A 20,636-nucleotide genomic window follows, 5' to 3' on the forward strand; every position below is an offset into this window, starting at 1 on the left:
CCCAAGAGGAGGAAGAGAGAGGAAGAAATGTGCAGCAGGAGATGCATCTGAAGGAGAAGAGGCAGCACCACCAAGAGTACAGAAAAAGCTTGCAGCACTTGGTCAGCTCTTTGAGGATGAAGACCAGGCCCTGCTACTGCAGACGGAGGCAGATGTCAGTTCTCCCTCAATGACTGAAAAGGTGAAGAAAGAGCTGCAGACCTACAGGAGCTTTCCAGCAATCCTCAGCTCTGTCAATCCCTTCCTTCCTTCCTTTTATGTTGGAGTTACTTGATGTTATTCAAGAAATACATATTCAAAATTAAGTATTTGGTTTGGGGTCAGTAGGTCACATAACTTGGAAGCTATTGTAATAAAAAAGTTTATTTCTCTTGTAAAAAATATTCATATGAAAGCACTTATACAAAGTGGTGTGTCTTGTTATTCATCTAGACTAGTTAGACCATTCTGCTTAAATGTAAAAAATAAAATAACCACGGATGTGTGAGGTTTACAGTAGAGTGTTGAAAGCGGAACCTTTGACAGGTGCTGTTGTTTGACGTCGGCGCTGCGAACCGGAAGTGTCAACCTCAACAGGAACCGACGTCGGAGCAGCGAGAACTGCTGGTACATTTAAAGTCCAGATACTCGTTTGTTTACACATGTTAAATGTTGTTTTGTTCTGTTTTTATAAACCGCTGTGGCTGAAGGTTCACTGCCATCACTTTATTTATTTACGTCAAAGTTCACAGCGACCGCAAAAGCAAACTACGCTAACGTCATCACGTTATCAGCCTCGGGTTAGTTAGCATTTTCGAAAATTAGCATTTTAGCAGTAAATATTAGACAGTTCATACAGATACAGACACAGGTGAATAGAATTAGCCAGATCATAGCTGTGTTGGCTTATAATATGAATAATATAATAATAAAAAACTATTAATTCAGTGATTTGTGAATTCAGGTCTTTAGCAGTTTATTTCCACTTTAATTTGAGGGAAGAAGTCTCTTTTAAAAACTTGTACTTCTCGGTACTGTGCATCGTTTTTTGTCGGTTTTTATACATTTATACATTCACTGTTCGCACCGGACAGTGTGTCGACTTAAACACCAGCTTATATACCTTTTTTAAATATAACACTATTATTAATGTGTGCTTGGTGCTAAGAAGCAAAATGTAGCCTATTTTAAATGGTAGTACTTTTAAAAAAAAAAAAAATCTTTATTTATATTCAACAATGAACAAAGTACAGTGGGTATACAATACATAAAAACAATCAGACATGACCAAACATGAATATAAGAGACAAAATAAAATAATAATAAAGGATAATGAGATGAATATATAATGGAATTAAATAAATAGGAATAACAGAAGCTATATAAAGTGGCAGACAAACTAAAATTAGGTATTCTGAATAAAGATTGAGAGGCTGATCAACATTTCTTTATTATTATTATCATTAATATATTTCAGAGACTCAAAAGTTCAATTAAAAACAAAGTAAATAATAGGGCTGCTTGTTTTGGACATCTTAGCTTTGTGGCTGTGAAATAAATGAATTAAAAGGTTTAAAAGGATTTTAAATGGTGAGGTGGTTTATGAATGAGAGTTTGTTGCTGCTGTTGTTTTTGTGTCAGGACGACTTCCGGCCCTGACACTTTCTCTGACCACTGGCATCCCATTCCCGACTTTGTTTGGCTCTATATTGTAGTCATAAAGTCACTGATTTGGTGTTTTTGCACTCTCCAAATTGGCCTGAGTCACCCAGTGAAACACTCTCGGTGTGTCAAAAAAGCGACTGACGAGAAATAACCTCTGTGCTTTCCCAGAAAAACAGACCCATTACAGATCAGCGGAGAGGAGCCGGGAGCCCACAGGAGCTGCCACCGTGGTCTGCCCCCGGGGAAAGGTGGTGATTATGCGGCTGGGACGGCGTCTGTCGCGGCTTTAACAGATCTCAGTCCAGCGTTTGGGGGCGCATTCCTCGGAGGTGAGTGATAAAAAAGAAAAAAAAAGAGAGAAGACATCTGATAAAAAAAACCAAATTACACCGTGTTTTGGGTGTATCCGCTCCCAGAGCCAAACTCAGACCTGCACACTGTCACATTAAATGTCTTTATATGGCTACACAAGTGTTTATTCTGGTGTTTAGCAGCAAAACATATTAGATTTAAACTCTGACAACGACTCCTCATTACACTGATTAGTATTCTCATTACATTTTTAATGTTTTGGTGAAAATCATATCATCTGAGGTCAAATTTAACCCAAATGACAACTATTAAAACACTAAATTCACAAAACTTTCACTCAAAACACGTGTATTTTAATGTAAATTCAGTTTCTGAAGCATAAAAAGTCCAAAAAGAAAATATGAAACTGGACTGAATGTTAATCATCATGAATTGCACTAGAATGTTTTAATTTTATTTTAATTCATTCTATTTTATTTTATATAAATTCTTAATTCTATTTTTGTTACCTTTATGTTTGCACCTGACACCAAGACAAGTTCCTCGAGCTGTAAACTGACCTTCACTGCTCTTGGCAATAAAAACAGTTCAGATTCTGAATAATCTCATCTGAAGCTCTTTGACTCTCCACCTTCAGTCTCTGTGTCATCCATCATGTCCACCATCGGCGGCGGCGGCGGTGCTCGGTCTGACGTCCTCCTCCAGCGCCCGTGGCTTCCTGTGAGCATCAGCGGCTGCCGGCTCCTCGCCAAGACCTGGTTTGGAGACTCGGAGTATCACGTCCTGCTCACCGACATGGTCTGTGTGTGGGAGGAGAGGATGGACTCGACCGCCATCCAGAGCCGAGCTCAGGTTGGAATAAGTTTAAGGATGAAATACATTTCTTAAAGGGATAGTTCAACATTTTGGCAAATTGGCTCATTGCCATAATCGCTATAGTCATAGCAGTAGGTTTGTTAGCTTTATTTGTCGGTGCAAGCTATTTTTAGAACGGCGGAGCAGAGCCGTGAGCTGCTCAGAGCTACGCTACGGAGGCTCATGGGATTTCTTGGTTTCCCTCATCAAACTCATCAAATACACAATCCAACAACTCCACAACGCTCTGGTGGACAAGTTGTGACCTGCACATTCACCACGCTATGAGATAATAACATAATAACACAACGTTAACGAGTTGTTTTAGAGGTAAATACAGAGACTGCTTGTTGAAAAACTGTCCCTGAAGGCAACACGCATCAGCGGGTTTGCATGAATTTCCCTCTAAAACAACTCTGTCTGGTAACGTTGTGTTATTATCTCATAGCGTGGTGAATGTGCAGGTCACAACTTGTCCACCAGAGTGTTTTGGAGTTGTTGGATTGTGTATTTGATGAGTTTGATGAGGGAAAGCAAGAAATCCCATGAGCCTCCGTAGCGTAGCTCTGAGCAGCTCGCGGCTCTGTTCCGCCGTTCTAAAAATAGCTTGCACCAACAATTAAAGGTAACGAACCTACTGCTATGACTATAGGGATTATGGCAATGGGCCAATTTGCCAAAATGTTGAACTATCCCTTTAATTCTGATCCGAACCATAATATCCTGCCGCTGCCCGTCGTTGTCTCTAAAAACCAACTGATAATTCACTAAAAACAACTGAAACAACAGCAACACTGATAATTTTGATCAGTCGTTTTGCAGATTTAACCGGTTTCCTTCCTCCAGGAGCTGAACCGACGTCTCCGAGCTCCGGTCCGAGCCTTCTTCTCTCACCTCAGTCAGGTGGTCCAGCCCTGTCTGACGGGAGGAGGAGCAGGCGGCCAATTGGACGGCGACGCTCAGATCTCCCTGACGCGGGGGGAGGACGGCGACATCAGCCTGAAACTGAAGAGCGAACTGGCCGGGCTGCCCTTCTACTGGGAGTTCCTCTGCACCCCCGCCCCCGTCACAATGGTACGGTCCACACCTCAAATATCATAATCATAATAATAATAATAATAATTAATAATAATAATTATTATAATTTCCTTCAAAGGTTTGTGATTTTTCACCGACTAGTTAGTAGCTTGGGGTGTTTTGCAATTTGTAAGAACAGAAGAGTTTTTAAAGGGATAGTTCAACATTTTGGCAAATTGGCCCATTGCCATAATCCCTATAGTCATAGCAGTAGGTTTGTTACCTTTAATTGCTGGTGCAAGCTATTTTTAGAACAGCGGAGCAGAGCCGCGAGCTGCTCAGAGCTATGCTACAGAGGCTCATGCGATTTCTTTGGTTTTCCCTCATCAAACTCATCAAATACACAATCCAACAACTCCACAACGCTCTGGTGGACAAGTTGTGACCTGCACATTCACCACGCTATGAGATAATAACACAACGTTACCAGACAGAGTTGTTTTAGAGGGAAATTCATGCAAAACCTATCTATGGTGTTTGTGTGTGTGTCCAGGTGTGTGCTCAGCTGGTGCGCCCCCTGCTGGACATGAGCCGCCTGCTGCAGAGACAGGTGGAGCAGCTGGGAGCTCTGCTGCTGAGGAAGGACGCAGAGATCCAGGACTACAGGGAGAACGGAGCCACGCTCAGCAGAGGTACACACACACACACACACACACACAAAGGTGCATCTCAATAAATCAGAATATCATGCAAAAGTTTATTTATGTCAGTAATTCAATTCAAAAAGTGAAACTAAAACATTATATAGATCCATTACACACAGAATGACAAACATTCCATTCCTTTATTTATTTAATTTCTTTTAATTGTAATGATTACGTCTTATATTTAATGAGACCTAAAATTCAGTATCTCAAAAAATTTGAATATTACAAAAGATCAATTAGAAAAAGGAATGTTGTCCTTCTGACATGTATGCCCAAAAAAGGTAAATACAGAGACTGCTTGCTGAAAAACTGCCCCCGACGGGAACGTGCATCAGTGGTTTTGCATGAATTTCCCTCTAAAACAACTCTGTCTGGTAACGTTGTGTTATTATCTCATAGCGTGGTGAATGTGCAGGTCACAACTTGTCCACCAGAGCGTTGTGGAGTTGTTGGATTTTGTATTTGATGAGTTTGATGAGGGAAACCAAGAAATCCCATGAGCCTCCGTAGCGTAGCTCTGAGCAGCTCACGGCTCTGCTCCGCCGTTCTAAAAATAGCTTGCACCGACAATTAAAGGTAACAAACCTACTGCTATGACTATAGGGATTATGGCAATGGGCCAGTTTGCCAAAATGTTGAACTATCCCTTTAAAGAGTCTTTTTTTTTTTTTTCAAGTTTTGAAGGATTTGTGAAATTAATATCAATATGTTAAAGTGTGTGTGTGTGTGTGTGTGTGTGTGTGTGTGTGTGTGTTTGTGTGTGTGTGTGTGTGTGTGTGTGTGTGTGTGTGTGTGTGTTTGAACCCAGAGCGGCTGCAGACGGATGTTTTTGAGGAGCAAACCTACAGAGACGACTTCATGTCAAAGGTAAGAGGTCACACACACAACCGTCCTCTCTGCTGCGGCGAGCGGCGAGCGAGAACCAAGGCCGGATTAACCATGTGGGCAATTGGGCAATTGCCAAGGGGCCCGTGACCTCTGAAGGGCCCAGGGCAGTGAGGGCAAAATATCTGATTATCTCTCACTTATAAAATAAACTGTCCACCGGAGCCGCTGCGCTGCACCGTCTATACACCGCACAGAAAACCCTGCACCTGCCTGTGGCTGTATCTGTGACATGAGCTGAGACCCTCTCCTCATTGGTCAGCCCGTGAAGGCTGGTCAAAGGTGACGCAAATCAACGTGCACTGAGCGGGGAGTGTCAAGCAACTCAAAAAATGCAAAGATGGAGAAACTAAGTGGGAGCGCTGAACGGAAATTAAAAAAGGAGAAGGACATCAGAAACACAGAAAGTTATACTGAAAATAGGTAATTCCTTCACTCCAGTTAACGTTACCAACCCTTCTGCTACGGCAGCTTCCGTCAATGAGCCGGACAGCTCAGCTAGCCAGGACGGCCTGAAGTCTGACCAACTGTTACCGCGGCTACCGCCACCGCACCGGTACGTCTCTGTCTCCTCCGTTCACGTTCATCCGTGAGAAAACCCGCCGAGGCGCCGCCGCCGCCGTCCACTGGATTGACCGGAGCTCAGACCGACCGGTGACCGCGGTGCGCGCAGAGGAAATGTTCTGATTGACTGGGTCGGGAGTGAATTGCTCCGCGGCCAGCCCAGTATTGGTGAGTGACAGCTATTCATCATCATGCTGCCTTTATGGCGCTAGGCTGTGCATTCAACATGTTGATTTATTTTATTCAAACGGAACAATAACGTATCGTTACAAGTTTAAAGCAGTGGGATAATTCACGTTTGTAATTCATTGAAATAGAAATCCGCTATTGTTGTGCCGGATCTCTATAGATGGTGAAGAGTGTCATAAGGTTGTTGTTGTTGTTGTTGTTGTTGTCGTCATAAAGTTGTTGTCATAGAATGGATCTGATCCCTAACAGTCTGTCTGTGTCCGTTGTGGCCTTCAGTGGGCTACTGAGTTGTTTGCTGCTCCCTCCTTGTTCTCATTTGCTCTGAGTTTGGTTTTGTCACCATGATGTGGAATCTTATCTTATATTCTTCATTTAGGCTTGTGTGATTGCTACAGTGCATGGATCCCTGATGAACACATCACTAATAGAAAACACATGGTTTTTCTGGTATACAGCTTTCTATGAAACGGTGGTGCCCCACCACTTTTCTTTTTTTCCTTCTTTTTTTTTACATGTAAAACGCCACTGATTGCACTATAACTTGATAGTCCTGTTGAATTCTGAGGTGACAAGTTAATTTCTCTGTAAAATGAGCTCAGAACCAAATTGTTACTTGATTCTAGTAGATTATGGAGTGTCTTGTCTGTGGACTTCCTCTGTGATGGCTCTATCAATTCAATACAATATAATATGTGTTGTTAAGTAAATATTGAATGCTTTGAAAGTGGTTGCTTATTTATTTTTTTGTGAAAATGGAGGACACTTCCCTCTCTTTCTATGTAGTGGGTCAATTTTGCCAGATTATACTGATGCTGATGTGTTTTGTTTTCATAGCATCATATGTGAGTGAGTGGCTTTGACAAGAGGACATGTGGTGTATTTAGTTCTGAGCATTTGCACATCTGCACATCAAAGTGCACTTAATGACAGTTGGATATTTAAGTATTGAGTATATTTACTGTGTATTACTGGAATTTATTCTGTATTTTGACAGATTATAGTGATCCTGGGGTCGTGATGATGGGGCCCTTGAATATTGTTGCCCAGGGTACAGCGAAGTGTTAATCTGGCCCTGGCGAGAACCACATGATAAAAAGTCGTTCAGCTGCTGGAACGACGACAGAAACTGTCGACCAATCAGAATGAGGCAGGAAGCTGAGCGTTTTTCATTTTCCGTGTGTGTGTGTGTGTGTTGTGGTTTACTGTATTGAGGTGTGGAATTTCTCATCTCTGACTGTGCTGCCGACCCCTGACTTCTGTCTGTGTGTGTGTGTGTGTGTGTGTGTGTGTGTGTGTGCATTTCAGATCTACCTGTGGAATTTTCCAGGTGTGTCTGATGATACATTCACTTACCTCAGTTTCTTTTATTGAAGTGACTCCAGTGTCTCTTCACCTTCATGTTCAGTTGTTTATTTAAAGACGACCCTTCAAAATAAGAGCTCTGAGACCATTTTGTCAATTATATAATAAGAAAACTGTTTTAAAAGTCACTGTTACTTAACATATTTCACACTTTGTGCCAAAACTAAAATCACATTTGAAGTCATGGTTTAATCCCAAAGAGGAGGTGTGGTGTTTTTATTATTACCTGCCCTGGTCAGTGATGTTAACTCAGCTTGGAACGGCAGTAATAATTACAGCCGAGCCGACTGCTCCTCCTGTAATTTAAATCCCATCTGGAGCCGTGTCCTTATATTTCAAAGTGGATCTTGGAGTAGTTTTTCTTTTTTTTTTTTTTTTTCCAGAAGAGCTTCTTTCCTTCTCCTGAAATGTTAACAGCTTAGTATGAAATTCAGTTTGGAGGATGGAGGAAATGTTTTCACCACTTTGAAACATGTATAGGCCTCTGTGACAGAACGAGCCACCAGCGTGGAGGCAGAATGTTTACATGTTTTTACCCTTAGACATAATTTTAAAGGGATAGTTCAACATTTTGGCAAACTGGCCCATTGCCATAATCCCTATAGCCATAGCAGTAGGTTCGTTACCTTTAATTGTCGGTGCAAGCTATTTTTAGAACGGCGGAGCAGAGAAGTGAGGGATAATGGGATTTCTTGGTTTCCCTCATCAAATCATCAAATACACAATCCAACAACGCTCTGGTCGACAAGTTGTAAGCTGCACATTCACCACGCTATGAGATAATAACACAACGTTACCAGACAGAGTTGTTTTAGAGGGAAATTCATGCAAAACCGCTGATGCGTGTTGCGTTCAGGGACAGTTTTTCATCAAACAGTCTCTGTATTTCCCTCTAAAACAACTCTGTCTGGTAACGTTGTGTTATTATCTCATAGCGTGGTGAATGTGCAGGTCACAACTTGTCCACCAGAGCGTTGTGGAGTTGTTGGATTGTGTATTTGATGAGTTTGATGAGGGAAACCAAGAAATCCCATGAGCCTCCGTAGCGTAGCTTTGAGCAGCTCACGGCTCTGCTCCGCCGTTCTAAAAATAGCTTGCACCGACAATTAAAGGTAACAAACCTACTGCTATGACTATAGGGATTATGGCAATGGGCCAATTTGCAAAAATGTTGAACTATCCCTTTAATATCATCTGAATGGGCCTTCAGTATATTACACGCTCTCATTGTGAAGTTGCAGCAGCAGGAAATGCAGCGTTGGCATTAGCAGTGTTTTAATACAGCTCTGATCCCCCCAACAATTAAATCCTGTGTCTTTTATTCTGAAATCTGCTCCGTTTTTATTTTATTGGATCAGTCAGAAAACAATCGGCCAATGAGAAGCGAGGCTCAGAGCTTCTCATGGATCAACTTCTTCAAAAATAAATCACAGGAAGTGGGGAAACATGGAGCGTTTACATCAGAGAAGGTGATTGTGGGTAAATTTCCCCCTCGTTGGCTCGGCGGCAGCAGCAGCAGCAGCAGCAGCAGCAGCATAAGTCCCAGTTTGTTGAGCTCATCGGTTGCATCATGCGGTGGTTTCTCAGGGAGGAAACCGTCTGTTTGTTGATGCTGTTTGTCTAAAAAGGACAAACCAGGAAAAGATTCACATTTAGAGGAGGAGGTGGAGCGGCTCCAGCTCAGGTACCGACCGACCGACCGGGAGTCATGGAAAGTTACATCAGGGTCACAGAGGCGGCTCTGTTTCCAGACTATTGGTGATGGGTGAGACCGCAGAAGAGGAGAAGAAGAAGAAGAAGAAGATCAAAGTCTCCTCTCTCATGGCAAATTCCACCGGGCGGCGAGGAGGAAGAGGAGGAGGAGGAAGAGGAGGCCGCCTTCAGACCAAAGTCCAAACTGGAATAGAACGTGTTCAGGAAAAATGTCACCGGGATGCGTCAAACAGAGGATCACTTTTGGCATGTGTGTGTAGTATTTATCTATCAGGGTAGGGCCTTTGCATGCCTGTGTGTGTGTGTGTGTGTGTGTGTGTGTGTGTGTGCGCGCACTAGTCTGTCCACCACCAAGCGACCGGTGTTTGTGTTGCCGTCTGTGTCCGTCTCCATGGCAACGTCCACTCCACAGGCTCAGGAGGACTGATGATGTTTGATGTATTTGATTCTTTTCAATTTCTTGTTGAAAGATTGTTTGAAGTTTCAAAATCTAGCGAGAGGTGTTGGCATTAGGCATTAAAGGCATTAAAAGAGCGTTTTTAGAAAGTCTGATGAATCTCTTAAAGAGATAGTTCAACATTTTGTCAAATTCGCCCATTGCCATAATCCCTAGCAGTAATTACTGTTAATTATCGGTGCATGTTGTTTTGAGAACAGCAGGGTAGAGACGTGAGCTCTACACGGCGCGCTGTACTTTCTCTTGTCCCTCATCAAACTCATCAAATACACAATCCAACAACTCCAAAACAAAACGCTCTGGTGGACAAGTTGTGACCTGCACATTCACCACGCTGTGAGATAATAACACAACGTTACCAGACAGAGTTGTTTTAGAGGCAAATACAGAGACTGCTTGATGAAAAACTGCCCCAGACGGCAACGCGCATCATCGGTTTTGCATGAATTTACCTCTAAAACAACTCTGTCTGGTAACGTTGTGTTATTATCTCATAGCGTGGTGAATGTGCAGGTCACAACTTGTCCACCAGAGCGTTGTGGAGTTGTTGGATTGTGTATTTGATGAGTTTGGTGAGGGAAACCAAGAAATCCCATGAGCCTCTGTAGCGTAGCTCTGACCAGCTCGCGGCTCTGCTCCGCCGTTCTAAAAACATCTTGCACCGACAATTAAAGGTAACGAACCTACTCCTCCTATAAGACATAATAGGCGAATTTCCCCAAAATGTCGAACTATCCCTTTAATAAACTGCTGTCAGTGTTTTTCTGACGAGGCACAAAACAGAAGTTGATCAAGGCCGAGGAAACCAAACCGAGTCTTGTTGTTTTGCGCTGCTGTCGTCAAGGAAACCTTCGTAGTCCTGTACGTTGTAGTTGCCGTTGTAGTGTGAAGGTGTGATATCGATCTCAGGAAGTGAATAAGCCTGTTTCCCAAAAACCTGTGCTTTTTTAAAAAGTGAGTTATAATGTGACTAAGAGACGCATCACAGGTACAACACACACACACACACACAGTCGGTTTTTCCCTTCCTTCCTTCAACTTGAACTTCTCTGACATTTACGTTGATGTTTAGGTGCCGAGTGCCAAAAAAAAGGGACGGCGGCAAATATCCACAGCAGCGTCTGAAGCGGATTTTGTGCTTGCGCCATTTGTGGCCTTTTGTTTCCCACAGCAACGGGGCAGAGGGAGGAGGGGGGAGGAGGGGGGAGGAAGGAGGGAGGATGATGATGATGACAGGAGCAGGAGCTTTTATTTTCTACTGCAGCTTTCCATGAAACCCACTCACCCACCCAGTCACCACACAAACACCCCACCCAGCTCAGGTCAACATTTACATGGGTGGAATTAGCCTGCGCTTCCCACTGATACACACACATACACACACACTGAAACACACACACAGAAACACACACACACACACACACACTTGGATTTAACTTGGGTACAGACTAAAAGCCGGTCGTGGAGCTGAAGGATGAAAAAAAAAAAAGTTCAAATCCTTTTAGGATCACATCAGCTTCCCTTAGGACCTAAATTTGGAGTGTGTGTGTGTTTCTCTGTGTGTGTGTGTGTGTCAGTGTGTGGTGGCAGCAGCTCATGACCGGGCAGAGGGGAGTGTCCGTCCGCTCGTCCAACACACAGCGCTGAAAAACCAAAAGCATGTGTCACAGCCTCCTCTGTGTGGTGTGTTGGTGTGTTGGTGTGTGTGTTCTGTATCTTCATGTTTACGTGCATGAATCTGTGTGTGAGTGTGTGTGTGTCAGTGTGTGTGTTGTGGTGACGCGTGCTTTGCAGTTTTTCTCCGCCACCACCACTGCCGCCGCCGCAGCGTCACAGTTGTCACAGCTCTGAATTGAGTCGTCACCGTATCGGGAACGTGGCCCACTTCCTGTCCCACGGGACGATGGCAACAGCAGCAGCAGCAGCAGCGGCGACTTCACATCTCCACGGCAACCGCTCTGCAGCGTCTGATAATTAGTGGCGTCCTCCTCCCTGCGAGACAAACACCTCGCCGAGAGCCTTCTTGGTACGATTATTGTCAGAGAAATAATCACGGTATTACGATTACCACGATTGTTATGCATTTATTAATTTCCAACACTATCTATGTGTAAAATCAAATATAGTCTAAATAATTACGAAGCTAATCATTTACACAAAATATTTAATGTATCTATTAATAAAGGACCAATTATATTCCCCAGGGGAATTAATTGTCATCTTTACCAAGTGTTTAAGTTTATTTTAATCATTTTTTTTGTTTTTTTTAATTACAAATGACATACAAACTTTTAAATTCCTACCGATTCAATGTTACATTAGGTAACTGGACCATTTACCTTTACTTTGGCGCACATCTGTCGAGATGGTTCCGACATAATCTTTTTTTTGAAAGTGACGGTATTTAGGAATCTTTGCGATAAATTAATTGTGGCGTTTCATACTGCGATTAATTGTGAAAACAAGTAATCGTAACCATAACATCCCCTCTTGTGCAAAGGTATTGAAAGTTACGGTGGCCCTGAAGGCACCACATAGGGACAGTATCAGCTCCAGTTCATCCACAAAGGTGGTAGAGCTCTTCCTCCTCTTCTTCCTCCTCCTCCTCCTCCTCCTCCTCCTCCTCCTCCTCTCTTTCCTTGGTAAATCATTGACTCAAACGGAGCAGCAGCTCTTTATCTCACTCACCTGAGGAATTCAGGGCCCAGGTGATAAGTAGGCGAGGCCGATAGGAGCGAGAAACAACACGACGTTCAGCCCGGCGCTGCTGCTGCTGCGTTCAAGTGTCCTCCTCACTCCGGTTCAGGACACAACTTTTACACATATAAAACAATACGACACCCCGTGCATTTGTGAAATAATGCATTAAGAATCACTCTTAGGTCTTCAAGTGCAATTTCTTTTAGTGCAGCCACAGCCACAATACGAAACAAATCCTAAAAAAGCCAGTAAAAACTTAAATGAAGGTCGTGCTTTTTATTAAAAGACACGATTTCTGTTGCCGTGCTTCGTGTTTATATAAATCCAGCACATTAGAAAGTTCTTCAGAGACAAAAAAAATGTCTAAAACAAGGAACCTAACGCAGGAAAACATGCCTGAAGATCCAGGAAGAGCAGATGCAGAGATACAGACGGACCAAGATCTGGGCGTCTGTAGTTGATGAATCTTCAGACAGATTTACCTGAACCGTTATTGTTTGATGGTGCGATTTAAAACGTGAGATAAAAACAGAAACAGACAGAGTTTGTACATGAGATTACGAAGAAGAAGAAACAATCAGTCGACTGTCAGGAAATAAATCTGCAGTTTTATTTAACATCTATTGCTCTTACTTCTTATATCCTGCCACCTTCTTAGATAGATAGATGGATTTATTTGTCCTTTACAGGGAAATTGTTTTCACCATTCCATACATACAGCCTCGAGAAATGCAGACGGTCAAGAAAAAGGACCACAGGAGTGTGTCCTTGACCATATTACATACATTTACATGCATTCCCACATTTCATACACCCACAAATACAGAAAACATAAAACCCCACACCTTACCTACTTTCCCACATTTACATATGCATTCCCCATGATTATATTCTTTTCATTTTCTTATTTAGTTCTGTTATGGCATATGGGATTCTTCGTTGGTTTATCTATGAACGTGAAACTCGTGAAACATGGTGGCGCAAGATGGCCACACTCTCTAAAGCAAGACCCTTGTTATATGTATATATAAAAGAAGAATTATAAGGCTATGAAAACCAAACAAACTTTATTTTATAGCGATTATACACTTATATATATATATATTCATGGGTGGTATATTCAGATTAAAGCTTGACAAATGTTACACACTGGACCTTTAATCCAGTAATGACATTATTTCTGGCTGTAGTTGATGTTTTTGTGACGAGTTCCACGAGCGTCTCCGTACAGTAGCTCTTCCTCCGCCTCCTCCTGTGCCGTCTGTCAGTTGCACACAGTTTCCACAGGGTTGTCCCCGCTCTGCCTCTGTAATTAAAACCTCTGTGGCTTCAGCTGCTGCTGCTGCTGCTGCTGCTGCTGCTGATCGCTGGGCCGAGCCCCGGCCTGGACCGGCCCGGGTGCGGCGTCCCGCAAAGACATCATGAGACTGCGAGCAACATGAGAGCAGCAAACGGCAAAACACAACAACGGCAGCAGCAGCAGGAGGAGGAGGAGGAGGAGGAGGAGAAGGAGGAGGAGGAGAGGAGGAGAGGATACTGTATTTTATTTGTGACACTTAACACTTCCTGTTCCAGCAGCCGTGTGTAAGTGTGCGGTGCGCCGAGCCACGCAGGAACAGCTCTGAAAATCAACGCAGGCCACAAACAAATATTGGTCTTTCCTCCGCCGACACATCTGGAGTTCGCAGATTAAACAAAAACTTTTTTTTTTTTTTCCTTTTTTTTAAACTGTGATGGAGAGTTCCCTGAACGCAGCACCAGCGGCCTCGGCTGACGTCACTCGGCTCTGTGAGGAGTCACGGACAAAAAAATAGAATTATATGTGACACTTGAAGGCAGCGTCTTGACACAGGGATGGTTTGTTTTTATCACGTCACCTGCAGAGGAAACGGTGTCGCCGTAGCAACGCAGCATCTTCATCCTCTGATTTTCCCCCTCGCTTTTAATTATAGTTCTTAATTTATTAGTAAATATTTAAGTTTATATTCGTAATTAATCATTTTTGTGGCCACTTTTTATATGTTTATGAACTTCATTTGAAACACGACGCCTCAACCTCCGCGGGTCGTGACCTCAGGGTTTCTCTCTCTCTCTCTTTCTCTTGGATGGCGGACGGGAAGCTGAGGTGTCGGAGGAGAGAAAACCAGGTCGAGAGGAATGAGGGAGAGTAAACATGAGGTCAGCAACAGAGACGAGGAAGAGGGAGAGAGAGTGTGAGACTCTCCGGCACCAGAACCCCCTCCCCACACACCTCCTCCTCTTCCTCCTCCTCCTCCTTTTAAAAAACAACCTGCTAATAATAGAGAAACACCAACTCCTCCTCCTCTCATCACCTTCACCTCTCATTCTTTACTGTGGAGGGGAGGGGGCGTGGCCAACAGGTGAGCTCTCCTCCTCCTCCTCCTCCTCCTCCTCGTTTCCCGTCCGGTCAGACTTTGTTCTCTTATAAGAGCAGGGAGGGAACTTTCCAGAACATTACTCAGCCCGACAAAACGGGCGAGAGGTCGTTGACCCGCCGTAATCACCTTTTTATTCTCCGTCTGGCATCTCGTCCGTGGTCGGCGGCGGCAGATAACAATCCTCTCGCTGCCGTGTTCGCACCCTGTCGCCACTTTTATACCTCTCCTAAAATACAGGGAGGTATGGAGGCCTCGCACTGTCCCAAAAAAACAACAGCCTCTGAGTCATCTTTATGTTCAAGCTCCATACGGTATAAAGGTAGATGTTTGTGTTAAAGCTCCATACGGTATAAAGGTAGATGTTTGTGTTAAAGCTCCATACGGTATAAAGGTAGATGTTTCTGTTAAAGCTCCATACGGTATAAAGGTAGATGTTTGTGTTCAAGCTCCTTCAAAATAAAGGTAGATATTTGTGTTAAAGCTCCATACAGTATAAAGGTAGATGTCCATGTGTAGTGTGATTATAAAGCAGCTCTAGGTTCTATATTAATACTGTGAAAGTATCAAAGCCTCAGTCCACAGAGAAATGCACACAGCCTGTATTCAGAAACTGAGCCTTAAAACCAGCCGTCAGGACTTCCTGTCATTTTGTGATGTCACAACAAAGCAGTCACACCCAAAGCCCCGCCCACCATCCATCCAACAACTTTGCAGGATTTGGTTTCTGTGAGTGTTTTATTCTGAAATCTGCTCAATTTTTTTTATTAGATCACTGAGAAAACAGTCAGCCAATCAGAGGAGAGGCTCAGAGCCTCCTCTCATCTGATTGGCTGACACTGACCTGTTGTTACTAGAGCTCCAGAGGGAAGATGGAAAACTACACTGAGATTTCTTTTTAGATCTTCTTATGGGTCAACCCTTCAAAATAAAACACAGGAAGTGGGAACTTATTATATTTTAGTAGAATTAAAATGTTTGTGGTGTTTTATTATTTTGTCTCGACGTCTCCCGGTGTTTTATTTATGGAACCAGTGGGCTTCCGTAGCTTCAGAGGAGGAGCATTAAGCCTTCACATAAGCAGGATTTAACCAATTATAAACACAATATTTCAGATCAAATAATGTAAAGTGAGCTTGTTGGCACCAGAGGGGGAGGAGGTGGGGGTGGTGTGTGTGTGTGTGTGTGTGTGTGTGTGTGTGAGTGTGAGTGGGGGGGTTATGTTAAAAAAGAGAGAATAAGGATCGGCTTTCTGCTGCTGTCTCTGCCCTCAGCACATTGGTGTCTCTGTGCCCAAAGCAGCACTAAGCCTCACCAGAGCATACATTTATTTTTACGATATTTAAACAAACAAATAACAAAAATAAATCAATGCGAAACCTCGAAACCTGACCAAAGTGTGTTTAGGAGCCCCTCTGCCCTGACAGCGAGCGGGAGACCACCAATTTCTCCCCCCGGTCAATATTTGAGGAGCTAATTTGGAGAGTTTGTCCTCTCCATCGTGGGGAGAAGAAAAAGAAAAAAAATCAGGATCCAGTGAATAGTGCGTGTTTTTCTAACGCGTCGGCCGTGTGTTCGCATAATGTCGCATGAGTTTACACGCAGCCTTATCTGTCAGAGCTGCGGTTAGATAAAGCTGTGTGTGTGTGTGTGTTCCAGTTGTTCCTGCTCACCTTTCTACCGGTGGTCAGCTGTGCCAATAATGCAGCTTTGATTCGAGGCTTATCGCAGCTCCAGCACGTCTCCCGCTGCTGCAGGGCCGTAAAACAAACATACCCAGACCGCACCGAGCACCGAGCTGCAGCTGAAGGCAGAGCAACTTCACGTCATGTTTTCACCCCATGCATCTGATTATATGGCTTTGAGTTATTGGCTTTAAAGGGATCGCCATAATCCCTATAGTCATAGCAGTAGGTTCATTGCCTTTAATTATCGGTGCATGCAACATTACGACACATGAAGCAAATGCTCGGAACTACTGTACTTGCGCTTTTGAAATCCCTCCGCCCAGCAGCCGTGTCTGCATTTCCCTCTAAAACAACTCTGTCTGGTAACGTTGTGTTATTATCTCATAGCGTGGTGAATGTGCAGGTCACAACTTGTCCACCAGAGCGTTGTGGAGTTGTTGGATTGTGTATTTGATGAGTTTGATGACCTGTACCATTCACCTCCATTGTGTTCACTGAGCAGCTCACGTCTCTGCCCCGCCGATCTCAAAACAACATGCACCGATAATTAAAGTTAATGAACCTACTGCTGTGACTATAGGGGTTATGGTGAGAGGAGGATCTGACTAAATGTTGAACTATCCCTTTAAAGCTGCAGGACCAAACAGATTGAGCAATAATGAACACACAGAGTCTTTATTCATTGTTTCCCTTTTTAGATTTGGTCACATCTAATCTGACAAAAGACAATGAAAAAAACCTAATCATTAACCGTCCTCTGTCTTCTCTCTCCTCCGTCTTTCAGGCTCTTCCTCTGGTTTGTTCGCAGCAGCAGGACGGTGACGGCGGCGGCGGCAGCGACGATGGCGACGCTCTGGGCTTCGGCGCCGACCTGCAGGTCCTGTACGCCGCCATCACCGCTCACGCAAACTCACGTAAACGCAAAGCGCCCGAGGAGGAGGAAGAGGAGGTGGAGGAGAGGCCGGCTGCCACACGAGAGCCGGACCGCAGCCAGAGTTTCGGTGCGTGTGACGTTCACTGCCAACTCCTGTAACACTGAATTAAATCTGCACTGCAAAAAAAAATCTGTAGTTATTGAGTTTAAATCTTAAATCTCGTCTCTGTTGTCGTTCTCAGCTGAGAGCGACAGAGACCTGAGTCACAACGGCCAGTCGGCAGAGACGACGACTGGAGCCAAGATGGCCGACAGCGCAGCAGCACAACAGGTACGAGTCGTTCATTCACTGTAAAAAAAAATATGTAAAAACTACATAAACTGAAGTTAAAACAGGAAATTTACATAAAACAAATACTATTTTACAGATAAATAACATTTGCTCCTCTTTGTCCTCTTCAGTCTGCGGCCGCCTCGTCCAAACCTGCAGAGCGAATACAAAGCAAACCTAAGAAGAAGAAAGTCGGCCTGTTCAAATGAACCTGAGCAGTAGGACACACACACACACACACTGACACTGACATTTTTATTGTTCGAGAAACTTTCTGTTTTTATTCAGTTTTGATTTAATCTTGTAAAATAGGTTTTTAGATTTAATTTTAATTCATTAAATAAGTTTTTCTGTTTTTAATCTTGTGTTTTCTCTGACACTGTCATTGATGTTACATTGAAATCATCTCTGTTTTATGGAAGGATAAATTTAGCCGATTTTTTTTGTACTTTGGGTTTAAACAATTGATTAAAGATGTACATTTTATACTTTTCATGATTGTTTTTGTCTGTTATTCACAAAATTTGTCACAGAAATTGGATGAAATAACTCAGAAACTGAAAACAGCTCTAAACTGAACGTTGTTTTGACCTTTGTCCAACTAAATATTGATTATATTGATCTATTTCAACAAAGTGACTTTCATTTTTCATCAGATTTGATCGCTAAAATCAGTTTTTCTCCTCATGCACGAGCCTCCACGTCTTTATATTCATGTTTCCTTCGCTATAAACCCTGTGTTTATGTCTGAGGAGGCGTTCAGGGACCCGGACAGACGCAGTATAAAGGGTGGATGGAGCGTCCTCCCTCCTTTTCTCAGAGCACAGTGACATGTTGACTCAAGGTGCAGCAGCATGTGGGGAATGCTATTGAAGTCTGGGCTGAGAAGTCGCTGTTTGTCTGCAGGATTTCAAGTGTTTCTGTTTGTGTGCTTTTATTTTGACAGTTCACAGTTTGACTCTTTAGAGCAGGAGGAAGCTGCTGCCTTAATTCATCTCCACCACCAAAATTAGCAGCAGCTTCAAATTAACATTAACAATTTAACAATTTTTTTATTGTTACAACACTGTAAACACACGTCATCTATCAGTCGACTGAACAGCAGCCGTCGTTTAATGAAGCTTAGACTAAAATACTTAGGTTGTATATTAAAATTCATGTTATAATTTGATATATAATTGAGGGTTAAAAAAAATAATAAAAAGCGATGTTACAGTTCATGTTTTACAATAATAAACCAAATAAGAATATAAAAAATCATAATTAAGCTTTTATCATGTGTTTAAAAATCATTATTAAAGCAGAAGTAAGCGATCCGGTGGTTTTGGCTAACTTCTTGTCAGCCGATGGAGTTAGCAGTCCCCACCCTCGTCCCTACGTCACCACATTCACGCGCATCCCTTGGCTGCACACACAGAGAGGACCGCCCCTTTATGCCGTTCTCTCTCCTCATTGGATAAAGGTTGTAGGATACAAGGAAAGTTTTCTCCTGGGCTTACAGCAGAGCAGAGTGACTGACAGACCCGTGTTTCAGACCAAACACTCTATGTAAGTGATTGCTGTCGGAAGATAGAACTATTTAAGACTTATATTAACACAAACATTCCGCTTACTTCTGCTTTAATATATTGAACGATACATATAAATATTAAAATCTGAGCTGTTTTGTTCTCCTCTACTTAATCGCTATATTTCTATCTAATAAGTGGAACATTACACAGAGCAGAGTGAACCTTGACCTCCAGGTTATAGTCAGTAGTGCCTGTCCTGGAAATACCCATCAGGAACCTCCAAAATAAGACATAATTCACTGTTTTCTGTTTTCTTTTCATTGATCCCACGCAGGAGAACATCCAAATCAACTGTAAGAAATAAATAAAGTACGCACATTTATAAGTAGTTGCATTCAGAAAGATATTTTACATAACCTGCATATAAATATTAAAATATTGTCCTGAATCTTGCCAATAACATTCTGGTTTCTTGCTTGGGGGCCGTGGTGGAGCTCAGACCCCGGGTCGGCCTCCTGTGATGTGGGTATGAGGTCACCCTGCGGGGCTCAGCGGCTCAGCCTTCTCCCCCCCACCAGATATAATTCAACACTGCGTTATCCTCCAGCTGATCCGGTCGACTGTAAACGCCGTAAACAGCAAACAGCTGCCGATCAGTGTGGACTAATGTGTTTGTCTGCTGCTGTATTTATAGTGACCTGTGGTCCGGAGGCGTCGCCTCCTCTTGTCCTCTGCAGCAACCAGGATGAAAAGTTCAACGCTGTGACGTCAGGCCAAGAGTTTTAAAACCTCCGTCGTCCATCCAGCAACAAAAACCAGTGCAGTGATCAAATAATCATTCAATCATTTGATCGACAGCTGATCGATGCTGCAGGAGCACAAAGGCCTGATGCTGCTGAGTCGTGTTTTCCCTCACAGGACTTGAACGCACCTTGGTTTTTTGAAGATTGTGAGAATTTGAAAGTGCAGCCAACGAAGCAGGAACCAAATTTAGATCCTCGTTTCCCTGAGAGGAATCATCATTTTCTTCTCTATATTTAAAGATTAAATATAGTTGTTTTTGTTTTGTGATAGCCTGTAGATAAGAAAGAGAAGATACACACAGACACATCTCTGTTGCGTCTCCATCGTGCAGGAGAAGAGTCAGCAGCTCAGATTGAGGAGCAGGTTCAAGGAACGATGACCCATCAGCCTGAGTCCATCATCCAAGGTAACGAGCCCTGAATTTATTGTGTTGGACTTGAACGCACCTTGGAGAGGAGGAGGAAGTGTAACCAACAAAGTGGGAACTAAAGTTAGGTCCTAGTTTAGTTTCAATTAACCCTCCTGTTGTCCTCCTGGGTCAGGGAAGGAATGAAGGAAGGAAGGACAAAGGGAGCGATGGGAGAAAAGAAGGAAGGGGAAAAGGAAGGTAAGATAGATGAACAGATT

At 43.2% G+C, this 20,636-nt stretch overlaps 1 protein-coding gene across 1 annotated transcript; it reads left to right on the forward strand.

The window, feature by feature from the left end:
* Positions 1-394: 394 nt before the first annotated feature.
* On the forward strand, positions 395-18,187 carry nhej1 (nonhomologous end-joining factor 1). The gene is made up of 9 exons (XM_085795496.1): positions 395-606; positions 1,813-1,973; positions 2,594-2,808; positions 3,658-3,885; positions 4,382-4,520; positions 5,344-5,402; positions 17,274-17,490; positions 17,606-17,694; positions 17,826-18,187. The coding sequence occupies exons 3-9, from the start codon at positions 2,611-2,613 to the stop codon at positions 17,901-17,903; spliced, it is 1,008 nt and encodes a 335-aa protein (XP_085651622.1). The 5' UTR covers positions 395-606; positions 1,813-1,973; positions 2,594-2,610; the 3' UTR covers positions 17,904-18,187.
* Positions 18,188-20,636: the final 2,449 nt, after the last annotated feature.

The sequence above is a fragment of the Trachurus japonicus genome, chromosome 2 (assembly GCF_045865225.1).
Source record: "Trachurus japonicus isolate A0001 chromosome 2, Traja_1.0".
In the NCBI taxonomy this organism is placed as follows: domain Eukaryota; kingdom Metazoa; phylum Chordata; class Actinopteri; order Carangiformes; family Carangidae; genus Trachurus; species Trachurus japonicus.

What these genes read in the sequence shown, in the direction of transcription:
- nhej1 (XM_085795496.1), top strand. Translation starts at nt 2,611, where the DNA reads ATGTCCACCATCGGCGGCGGCGGCGGTGCTCGGTCTGACGTCCTCCTC. An exon ending in CCATCCAGAGCCGAGCTCAG is followed by an intron (nt 2,809 to 3,657) that starts GTTGGAATAAGT and finishes TCCTTCCTCCAG; the next exon opens with GAGCTGAACCGACGTCTCCG. An exon ending in ACAGCGCAGCAGCACAACAG is followed by an intron (nt 17,695 to 17,825) that starts GTACGAGTCGTT and finishes TGTCCTCTTCAG; the next exon opens with TCTGCGGCCGCCTCGTCCAA.